We start from the raw sequence: 12472 nt of genomic DNA on the forward strand, positions 1-12472 counted from the left end.
ATCTGATCGCATGTAAATACACTCGAAAAAACCTGATCTACTCTTGAAAAAAATTGAACCGATTCACTCGAAAAGAAAACGATCTTCGCCTGACACTATACCTACCGTGAATATGGTCTTTTAATGATAAAATACACACAAAATAAAATATCCGATATAAGCAAGTAGTTTGTTTTCAAAGGTTAAGTTGAAAGATATGGTTTCTTTTGATTTAGTACAGATATACAAAGCAGTTGGTGTATGCATAGCAAGAGACGCTTACCCTGTAGCGATCTCGCTTTTTCATTTTTGGAGTTCCTGCGATTCCCTCAGTTTTAATGTTGTTTGTTCCTTTGATTTGTATATTCCTTATCGATTAATGAAGATTTGTTCATCAGTAATCTACTATTACCTAAATCTTTAAAACACAATAGTGAAATGATAGTAGAAATTTATTTCATTTGAAATCTTGCTAATGAAGCTTGTTTCGTTGAAAACACAAGTTTGTTCAATAAGAAAGCGTTATAGCAGCATAATCAAGTAATAGTCATGAATATTTACTTTTGTTGAATGAGAATATAACACATTAAAAGTATATCAAAACTCTATTGTAGGCATTCGTAAATGACGAAATTGTTCATTTCTATCTAACAAAAAATTAGAATAACAAGGAAGAAAAGAAACAAAAACTAAAGCGCTTGGTAGTAAATGATTTTGGTCTTGAAAAACGATAATTTTCAGAAATAAATGTTCAATATTCAAATGCGTTTGTATATAAATTGACTATTTCTTGAAAAGTTAGTGTGTTTACAAAAAATAATAGTCCGTTTGAGATTACTGATTTGACAACACGTAAAATAGATACAGAAGACCAAGTCCCATTGTTATTCCAGCACGTAGAATCCCATTGGCCGAACATGCAGATGTTGATGAGAAATTAAAAGAAAAGATTTTAAAAAAATATGTTGATGATGTAACAATGTACTCGCCCATGGTCAGCCCCTATTTGTAATATGGACCAAGAAAGGTAAGATTCCTAGATTTTGTTTTGACTTTAGGGTCATTAACGCTTTTACTAAGAAGGATGCTTATCCATTCAAAAAACTAGAGGACACTTTTAAAGCGCTCTCTAGGTTATGTTGTTTCAATTCAGTTCAAATGCAAATATTGTACTGGCAAACCTAAATGAACAAGACATACCATCGAACCGGCGTCATTTAAAAACAAAATGCTCTACATGATATAAAAGTGTTCATAGATTGAAAATGTCAAATTTAAAGTTCACAGAATAAAAATTTCTTGCTAAACTAGTTTATTCATTTCATGTATAGTTTCTTGGAAAGGCATCGGTGCTGATTAACTGAAATGAAAACTTAAAACTTAAAAATGGAAACCAAAATATTCGAAAGATATTTTATAGAGTTTCTCGAGTTATTATTGTAAATATTTTCTAAAAACGTGGCTGGAAGAGCAGCCCCATTCAAAAGGTCCAATAGAAAATAAGTAAATCTATATGTGATGTATTAAGGCGATAGTAGATTACCGATGTTCAAATATCGTAAATCGAAACAAACAATAAATGAGCAAAACGCATGAACAGGGAAAGCGTCTGCTGATATGCATGCACCAACCACCATGCGAATTAGTACTCATAAAAACATATCCATATATTTTAACTTATCCTTTAGAAATACACTACTTTCTTCCTTCTGTTAAAAACATATCACAATCGAGAATTGAACAAAGCCGGTAACATTACAGATCAAACGACTATATATACCATCTTTTCCGCAGGTTTATTGTTTTCTGTTTGGTATTAAATTAATAATTAAGATCCATTTTTTTACATCTGGTGTCCGTTTATTTGGCAATCGCCATGGCAGTCAGCAGGGTTGAAGAACATTCGTTGTTCGACCTGCTAGTCAAATGCGTTTTGTTAAAATATACTTTTTCATTTTTTTGTTCTTTTGGAAAATGTTGTTTGTGCTGTATTTAGACCCCTCTACCAAGAAATTTGTTTTGCATGCACACGTATAAAAATTGCTGTTTTTATCCAACACAAACATAGGTTTGAACGTTGTTTTCAATTTAGACTTGTTTAAATTTTTTCGTTTGGGCTTGTATTATATTTGCCTTCCGATTCGGGTTTTTTTAATCCGTTCATCCTAATTCGACTCTTCACAATTCAAGAGTCAATCCAAAATTGAGGTAAATTAAATGGCCTTCCAAATACTATTTCGATTCCTAACATCACTGAAGAGACATTGATTGTCGAAATCCGAATATGGTGTACAAATTTTTTTTGCACCTCATGTTTGCGGTATACCATCTTTTCCGCAAGTTTATTGTTTTCTGTTTGGTATTAAATTAATAATTAAGATCCATTTTGTTACATCTGGTGGTCCGTTTATTTGGCAATCGCCATGGCAGTCAGTAGGGTTTACGAACATCCGTTGTTTGAATTGCTAGTCAAATGCGTTTTTTTAATATATACTCTTTTCATTTTTTTTGTTCTTTTGGAAAATGTTGTTTGTGCTGTATCTAGAAACCTCTACCAAGAAATTTGTTTTGCATGCACATCTATAAAAAAAATTATGTTTTTATCCAACGCCATCATAGGTTTGAACGTTGTTTTCAATTTAGAGTCAACCAATTCGTGGTGGTAACTTATGTTTTATGGATTTCATTCATTCGTTCTTCTTTATTACTATGTTAAAACAGTTTGTCTGAAAGGAACACACCACTGTAAACGAAGTTGGTATAGCGCGAACATGTACGAGCGTAACGTATCAACTGAGATGTGTAAACGTCAAACCACGGAGCAAAGCATTTGTGACTACCGAGAAATGGGAAGTTGACAATAGGAGAGTTGAAATCATCACGTATGTCTTTGATAAAATCAAAAGATCAACTTATGAAGCAAACCTTCTACTTTCGGTTGTATCTTTGATATAAGGTTCACCGGGAAATATGAGATGTAAGTACTCCTTGAAATGTGAGTTTAATGATTGAAAGAACATCATTAGTATATATGAAAGTAGAATTAAAAAACTTGGAAAAATAAGTGGCAAACATTGTTAAATCAATTGACAAAATGCGTTGATTTCAGCACTATTTAATTAGTTTTCTCACTACAAACTGAGAGAAAACTTATCCTACACATAGATTCGAGTAGCCTAGGGTGTAGTGCTCTCCTTTCCAGATATAAAATGAGTAGAAGCCTGTAAATATTATAGGCGAACATTGAAAAAATGACTGCAAAATTACTCTACCACAAAACAGGAGTTTTTGTCTAATGTACTATTAATTGAAAGAAATAGACATTTTGTGGGGTTAACAATTCATTCGTAAATTAGGTAAAAATGATTGAGATTTAAAGCGACGCATTTAATAGCAAGGATGAAAGAATTTGTTAATATTTGGTGCAAAATGTTTGTAGCAAGAGAAAAAAAACATTGTCCAGGAAATGAGAAATCGACTATCAAATAATTTCATGCAAATGCTTCAATGCATTTTGTAGCTGTGGGTATTGTAGGTGTCGTACTAATAAGTCGTGAAAGTAATGAATATTTGACAGTAGTAGGTGATTATTTTACGAAATGACTGGAAGAAATTTCGTTTCAGAATCACCACGCTCTAACTATCCCTACGTAAGCACCTGAAATATTTTGTCGGTTCGGATGTACTGCACAAACACATAGTGACAACGATTTCAAACTTGAATTATAACGGTTTTGAAATATCTTTTGGTGCAGAAACTCTGTAATTAAACACACATACCTTACCTTATTATAGAGTACAATTGGTAAGTTCAAAGTTGTAATTGTAAACTGAAGACAATTTTCTTTTATTTTGGCTGGAAACCAACAAAAATATCGGACAACATAACAGATCATAACACGCTAGTCAGAATATTTTCCCTGTTAGAATCGATAATTGCCTGTGACAGCCACATTTTTATCCAACTGAAAAGATGTAAGGATTTTTTTAGGAAAAAAAATATAATTCGCACCTGGTCTACCTCAAACATATTTTTACAGTGTAGTGAACTACTGCTAGGGGTCATCTTAAACTTGTAGTGAGGTGAGAGTTTTTTTGTTGTTTTTTTTTTTTTGCTCCGTGTAGAAGGCCTCCGATCACTGTGACTTTGAGATGAAGAACAGCAATAAAAGCGCTGTTCCTTTGCTTTTTGTGTGTTTTTTTGTTGTGCATGTACTGATTTTGTGTCATGGATAGATGCCCTATATTCTTTTGTTTTTCTATTACATTTGGAACAAATTACATCAAAATTATAGGAAAATTTCAGCTCTAACTCAAAATATACACAATTCTATGTTAAGCAGGTCTATAAATCTCATCAAGTTTAATCAAATTTACTTAACGTAGTTTCAGATCAACAGAATCGAATGTGAAGAGTAGACGTACGGATGATAGACCTCTAATGATGTCAACATCTTATCATGACGCTTTGGTTCAAAAGAGCTAAATACGTTCTTCCCCGTCATAATTTTGTACTCTGTGGCCGTTGTTTGGCTCTTAGCAGTAATTTTCTTGATTTGTGGATTAATACTTATTCGCTATATAACCAAAGTACAATATAGGCAAAAAATATATCACAGCAGATTTTATTGAAGGAAATAAATACAATGTATGTTTGAGCAAAATCATGTTCAGTTCTTCATTCAACATGAGCATTATGACTTCATAGACACTCTTATATACAACTAAACTAAAATTTATACATAAATAAACTTTTGAACAACTTAACAATAACAGAAAATGTAATGCATAAAACAGAACACGTAAAAATATTCATGATATAACGACCTTATATGCTTTCAATATGGTAACTAGCTGTTTCAGTGACCAAACATTTCCAAGGACGTCAGATTTCAGAAAAATAACAAATGACAGAATAATACTTGAACATGACTTATACATATTTGAAATGGACGGAATGAAAAGTACAGCAATCGTTCACTGCCGTACGTGAAAAAAAGTTATCTCTTCACTTTTGGAACCCTGGTGTTATCATAAATAAACAATACTACCATATGTATATAATACTGATATTGGAGCACTTGAATGATAATTTAATACAATGTTTTGAAGTTATATGACTAACAAATGAAAGCAAAGAAAACGAGAGAAAAAGTACGGTTTGTCCAAGGAACATTAAAACTAAATAATATTTTGTCAGTTAATTGAATTGATGATAATTGACTGTTATATAATTTCCTTCATTCTTTAGGAAACGAACAGAAATTTCGTTTTGTTCTGTAAGGTTCACAAAGACTTTTGAATTCAAGTAATTTTAGCCTAACTTCTTGATTTTCAAAATGTGTTTGGACTAGTAACTTGGTATGTGGGCTCGACTACTGGTTCCTGGGTTTGATTTTCACTTTCTCTTTTCCCTTTTGCAGAGTTGGTATATCTTAGTGTGACGGCCTGGTCAGTATTGATACCATTTGTAACAGGTACTGTAGTTTTCACAGGAGTACGCATGCGTGATCCACTTCTTGTTGGAGGCTTCTTGAAAGGCTCTGATACTGGTGGTTTTACCTGGTCAGCAGCTGCAATATTAAGAAAAACATTAACTTAAAAGAATTGTCTTCATTATAATAAATTCAACGTGTTACATTAAATGATATAAATTGTGTAAGATAAACTAAAAACTGTTGAAATATAAAAAAATCTTAGAAAATGTTATTTCGTTTCGATGCTCTATTTGAAAAAATAATTCCCAGCTAACAAAACTGAATTATATCACGGAAAAGCCATGGAAAAGGTGTGAGAGAATAAAGAATGATCATGATTTCCTCTTAATTTTGTTATATCAATGTTTGGAAACACAACAAACTGGAAACCTCTGCATCAATGAAACTAAATCTCAAATAAAACACTTATAACCAATCACAAACACATCTTTTGCTAAATACTGATCTTATCTAGTAGATGTTAATTCGTAACCTAGATTTTGGTGTATATATATATATATATAAGGTGTGTTCTCGTTCCCTATCCAAACGGCACAGGATCAAAGTATTTTTTGGAATAAAAATCATGGTGTTTTTAGTGGGTGTCTTTAAAGAAATCTTATAGTTAAATCTTCTTCTTTAATAAAATTGAGAATTTTTACTGCCTACTACAATTACATTTTATGGTTAAGCAGTGATACATTTAAAATCAAATATTTTATATTAAAATGAATTCTTTTTAAAGAATTAACTCACCGAGAAGTAATTCGTCAAAATAACTTTTTTTTTACAAATTTCAACGTTAAGGAGAATCATCTTTATTCTTTAGCATCGTATGCTCTTCAACTTCGTACTTTATTTGGCATTTTAACTTTTTTGGATTCGAGCGTCACTGATGAGTCTTTTGTAGACGAAACGCGCGTCTGGCGTAAATACAAAATTTGATCCTGGTATCTATGATGAGTTTATTTGCATCTAACTTTTATTTCAATCGTATGCATATTAGATTTGTATTGACAGAAAAATGTAATTATACAAATGATTGCAAATATTATCATGCATGTTGAGTTGTAATTTATTGCATATAAAACAGAAATGAGTCAATTTCATAGCAACGAACTTTCTTTAATTCAGCCAAATTGTGACAAAACGGCTGTCTTTTTTACCAATTCCATTAATTGAATAATGTTTGCGCAAAATAATGACTTTTTTAATTTAGAGGACAATAACGCATTTGCTCCTTATTCGTGACTAAGAATATTATAACCATAGAGTGCCTCAGTTCATGATTACCATAAATGAACACGATTTGCCAAGGGTGTTGAAGTGCCTCAGCCAAGTACCGAAACCTGGCATTTTCCCACTGTTTTGCCGTTATAAACAGTGTTCCGAATTAAACCCATTCGGTTGTTTTTTTTTCACTAGCATTCATCATTAGTATAAGCAAAACAAAATGAATGATTCGACTTCTGAATCAGTTTAAAATGATAAATTACAATGAAAAGTGTAACATTATCTGCTAGTTTGGCTTTACGATAAATATATAAATATATATTCTGGATGTTTTCAACCATACGATACAGTATTGCAAAAAGACTGCTATTTATACACAGCATTTTACAGTCAAATTCAATAACATTCGAAGCAAATTTCAAGATAAGATTATAGGAAAGTTCTCATTCAAATCACATTTAAAGTTATAAAATGATCTCTGAAACGGAATTATAATTTTTATAGCATATATGGCTTAGTAAAAGGTGTTTGGAAAATGTGAATGTGTACAATATAATATAATATAATTATTAAAGAGTGTAATAGAAAAGCTTGTTAGTTTTTTTAAAACATTCTCATAATAAATGTCTATAAGATTGTTGATAAAGAAATATTGCAATTTTGCGATTATTTTAATGCTTCGTAATCTTTGCACTAAATGACATCCGGAACCAGGATGCGTTGCATGCTTTTTGTCTGGAAAATAATTCATACCCCCACTTTTGATAAAATTCCAGTTTGGTTTGGAATGTCATTTATATTCATCTGTTGATACAATTCTCATGCGTTTTTCAAACTTTTCAGAGTGAGAGAAAGTGTTGTCAAAATTTCACGCATAAAACTGTGATATTGTGAATCTTAATGAAATTTCAATGAGTTTTCATGTGAATACAGGGGAGATTTCTCCTCCCTTATACATGGCTAACTATTCGTTATGTTCTATAAGATTATGTGAAGATGTTGATTGAAACAACAGCAAAAACGATGATTTTTTTTAACTATGCAATAACGATGAGCCGAGTCATTGAATCTTATGCACTAATAACTTAAAATTATAACTTTAGAAAAAATAATTCAGCGAATGTGTTCAAATTGAAAGCAAATAAGTTATTCTTATTCAAGAGATAAGTAGTCGTTATTTTCTTATAGGGGAAATGTTTAAAATTTCACTAAATACAGAACATATTTTCAAAATTCAAAATCAAATATAACATCAATCAACTTTGTATGGCTAACATGTATTAATGAATAAAAAAACAAATAAATTAAACTGTGCTACTTCTAAACTATGACTAAACTAGTTATAAATGTAAATGCATAAGAAGAGCATCAGTTGTGAAAATACTAGTGAGTATATCGTATATTCAAGCCAACAATAATAAATGCATCAAACAAAATCCATGAAATACATACGGTAAAACTCATCTAACATGGCCAGAGGATCTACAGTAAAGTCTGAAATGAGGATTGGAAATTGGGAATGATGGATCAGGTGGTTCTATATTCCTGTTACATTGTTGTAGAATTAATTACCAAACTTCCTGGTGGACTTTTAAAGTGCCAGTCTTTGTAAGAATCAGGCAATTTTGAAAAAAAATCAAAACATGTCCGAAAAAAAGCCACCGACCTAACCATCCTATTTTGAAGTTACCCTCATCCTGAGTTAGAAATGGTAGGTCTTTCGTTTCTGCGTGTCTGGTAATTCGAGAAATCTCTAGATAAATTTTGGTTAGAATGATAGCAAATTACGGTGTTAGCTCCCCTTAATTTTTCATTTCTAGTGCATTTCAACCAAATTATATCTTGAATTAACAGAACAGGACAAGGAAACGAATGTTATATTCATGCACCATTATACATTTTGAACAAAAATTAATGTCAACCTGAGTGGGTTTTTGTTTGTAATGTTTTCACCACTGCCTGATTCTTAGGCAGATTGGCACTTAAAGTACACTTGTATCCGGTCAGAAGGCTGTTATTCAATGGTTGTCTTTGGTGGCTGTCTGTCATATTTGTTTTTTGTTTATTATTTTTTTTTAAATAAATATGTTGATTTTCTCGTTTGAATTGCTTCATATTTTGTTACGATGGTGCCTTTTTTAACTTACTAAACGATATGGAGTTCTGCTCATTGTTGAAGGCTGTATGGTGACTTATAGTTGATAACGTCTTTGTTAATTGGACTATTCTTTCAATTGTATCCAAAATCATAACAAAAGGCAAAAAGCAAATATATGCAGTGAATGGACACACACTGAGTATTCATCACCTAGATTTTTCTTTTTTTAGATATTTTGAAGGAGTTTAGGTTTGTTACTCAAAATTCTCTTTAGTATATTTGTTCATAATTATGTCTTGAGTTGTTTTTTTTCTCATGTTGTAAACACATATGAGAATTATATGTGTAATGGAACAGATTATTTATTGAAAATTTGCATGCATCAAATACTTTTGTCCATATTTTGCTGTTTACACATACCCTTATATATAAAAATGGTAACTGGACTGCTGTGTATATATTTTTTTAATTTCTTTCTTAAATTGCTAGGGTCAAGAATGTTTTTTGAAAAGCTTATACTTGTTCCAATTACATCTAAAAATGTCTCAAAAAAGATCATTATTTGAGGAAAATTCATCTGCCAATATAAAATATCTAAAAATGAAACATACCATCTCCAATGCCTCCAGATATAACTGGTGGTCTGTTTTCTGTTACAATTAATCTGAAATCAGAAAAAAGCATTCATGATACAAAGGGAACATACGTGGACTTAAGATACAAAACAACAAGTACACCTGTCACTACTTTAAAATGCTCTAACTAAGAAAGCTCAAAGTTAAATAACAAAAATACCGAACTCCGAGGAAAATTCAAAACGGAAAATCCCTAATCAAATGGCAAAATCAAAAGCTCAAACACATCAAACGAATTGGTGACAACTGTCATCAATCCTCAGTGCAAAATGTCTAGGTTGCACTTTTAAGTTTTTTCTAAATTGGCAAGTGGTAGCACTATTGGATTGCAGTTTTTAGTGTGCTTCTTGTATCTTGCATTGGTTTTTATTTGTTTGATTTCAGCCAATTGATATTTTTTTTAAATTCTGGTTTTAACTTATACATTGGTGTATTGTAAAAACTAGCCAGTTGTTTTTATTATCTCTTCGAATGTGCAGATTACTTGTACAAATAAAGTCTCCTGTTACCCCGCTTCCATGTTGAGCAAGCGGTGATGTGGATATTTGTTTTTGCGTAACAGTTCATTTTGGAGGCCTCTCCGTGTTCCGCTTTTAAACTATGTCGATTTCTTTGAAAAATTAGAGATCGTGAATGATTTGGATTTTAACAACTAAAGTTTCAAGTGTTGGGTGTAAATTGCAGGATAAAAACAATATATGTACATTGTCGGAAAATATAAGCCTCGCTTTTCGTCATGTTTCTAAAGCTCATACAAATAATTTTTATATTTTCCGACAATGTACATATATTGTATATTTATTCTTGCTTGTTTAGATCATCAGCAGCTTGTTGCGATAGTTGTTGTGTATCCTACTTGTCAATGTTTCAAGCACATTGCTGAAGTTATCCTGTCACTTATATCATAGCAGCTTGTTGTTATAGCAGTAAAGTAAATAATTTATCTATATAATATGCATCTTATTGTGGTTGTTGTAAAGTAATTTTCAATACTAGTATTTTGGTTTTTGATACTGACTTTATCATCAAGAAAAAAGCGAGCCCGCTAGGGCGATCTAATTCAATAAAATGCCATTATTTTTTTATCGGCAATTTTGTCTAAACAATATGTTTCTTGAATGCGAAATTATATGAAGCAGTTAATAAACTAAAGCGATAGTAGTTTACCAGTTTTTCAATCTCGGAATTTGATTAAGAAAAGACAAATCGATGTAACAAACAAACAATGAGGGAATCATGAAATTCAGAAGGAATGTGAGCGAGGCTAAGCGTTTCCTGATATGCTTGCCCCGTCCTGTGCGCGATACAAAATGTATTCAACAAAAGGACCAAATGGGAAAATGAACAAATTGCCGATAGCATGCACATCTGTATCACGACTTGTATTTCGTAACTTATCTCCAACACTAACTCCTTGTTGTGAATTATAGTGTGAAACTTATATATTTACAACACCAACACTTTGTAACTTACCTATCTCAATCATTGGCACTTTTAAAAAATGCGTGTACCTTACCTTTCTACAACACAAACAATTGTTGTCGTTGATGTACCAGACTTTTAATAACTTGATCTTGTATGCTTATGGTGGGTTACTTACCTATCTACATCACCAGCAGCTTGTTGTTGTTGTATAAGCTGATTACTTTCACTTATTGGTGGAAGTTTTGTTTTACTATCACTTTCCATATATTCTACCGGAACATCTCTCTTGTAATAATCATCTTTGTTTGATACAGCGGCTTTGATAAAATCTTGTACCAAGGCTTTTTCTGCAAAATAAATACATAATATTAAACTTTAGTCATTTTTCAAATAACTGGGCGTCAAACGATGTATCTGACTTCCCAGTGGAAGTCTAGTACACGATTCTGTTTCGATTTTTTATTTGAAAATTTCTCTTGGTATATTTAAAAAGAATTCCTTTTTTTATTTCAATTCTTACTTTTTTTTAATTAAACTTTAATAAGGGCAGATTTATCTGTTAAAATGCATTTATGATATCTGTTTGAAGTTCCGGCTTTTTTCAAGACTACCAAATCCGTTTGTTGTTGTTGTTGTTATAGTTAAATCGTCTGTTTCCGCATCTAAAAACTTTCAAAGTGTTTTCCAGGGTTCATCTTTCTTACCTCTTTCGCCAGCAGAACACAGCCATGCTTGAACAGCATTAATATCTTCTGTTTGTAATATCTGACATAACATAGACAATACCTGAAAATATAAACATATTTCAACAGTTAATATTATTTTTAGTGCAACAATAAATTATCTTAACTATAGTAGCTTTGAATTAGTCTAAGCTTTGTATTTGAAAAAAAAATCTATGCTGGAAAAGTTTAAATGAATATTTCATACAAAATTTATATTTTTGTTCTTTCCGATTTTAATGTTTTACCACACACCATAGCTTCTGAATCTGGTTCGGCTGATATGTGTTGTAAATTGGGCATTGGTCTTCCTCCTCGTGACTGTCCTCGAGACTGACCACGTGACATCGTTCTTGAAGGTGGAGGTATAATCCTACCAGTCTTTTCGGAATATTGTGTCCTTGGTCGTTCTAGTTCTCGTGGTTGCTGTGGTTGTTGTTGTTGTTGATCTGGCAAAGTAAGACCCTCGGTAAGTGATTTTAATTCATCTCTCCATCTTTCTGTTACAGGAACTGTAAAATGAATTAAATAAATTAACATACGAAATATGTCTTTGTTTTAAAGCATGAATTTTTCAATTGCGATATTACAACTTCAGACTGGGACGATCTGGAGCTTGTTATACGGTGAGGGTCTACATGTATATCCATTGTTAAAGACCGTATGGTCATCTTATCGTCTATTTGGATTAACTTCTGTTGTTAGGTAACTGTCTTGTTGACGATTACTGCAAGTCACCGCCACAGAGTTCACTGAGTGACAGAATGTCCCTAGTTTGAGAAATCTCTCAATTTGATGCCGTTCATACTCTCATGAAGGTATTTGATCTAATTATTTTAAACTAGATCTATGCAGTGTATCTTATGAAAATGAAATTCATAGAACACAAAAACATAAGATAAT

General features: G+C 31.8%; 1 protein-coding gene across 4 annotated transcripts in view; it reads right to left on the reverse strand.

Annotated features, from left to right (window-relative positions):
- Window positions 1-4587: 4587 nt before the first annotated feature.
- The window catches only part of LOC127707832 (protein TBATA-like), a 30117-nt gene continuing 22232 nt past the window's right edge, over window positions 4588-12472 (reverse strand). For 3 of the 4 annotated variants that reach the window (XM_052212587.1, XM_052212586.1, XM_052212585.1), the window contains 6 exons: window positions 11825-12081; window positions 11552-11633; window positions 11023-11194; window positions 9399-9451; window positions 8142-8183; window positions 4588-5552 (listed from right to left, as the gene is read on the reverse strand). In XM_052212587.1, the coding sequence (XP_052068547.1) occupies window positions 5314-5552; window positions 8142-8183; window positions 9399-9451; window positions 11023-11194; window positions 11552-11633; window positions 11825-12081 (845 nt within the window). In that variant the 3' untranslated portion in view covers window positions 4588-5313. The remainder of the gene's footprint in view (window positions 5553-8141; window positions 8184-9398; window positions 9452-11022; window positions 11195-11551; window positions 11634-11824; window positions 12082-12472) is intronic. The other variant, XM_052212589.1, reaches the window with a different exon arrangement.

The sequence above is a fragment of the Mytilus californianus genome, unplaced genomic scaffold (genome assembly GCF_021869535.1).
Source record: "Mytilus californianus isolate M0D057914Y unplaced genomic scaffold, xbMytCali1.0.p SCAF_7, whole genome shotgun sequence".
Lineage (NCBI taxonomy): Eukaryota > Metazoa > Mollusca > Bivalvia > Mytilida > Mytilidae > Mytilus > Mytilus californianus.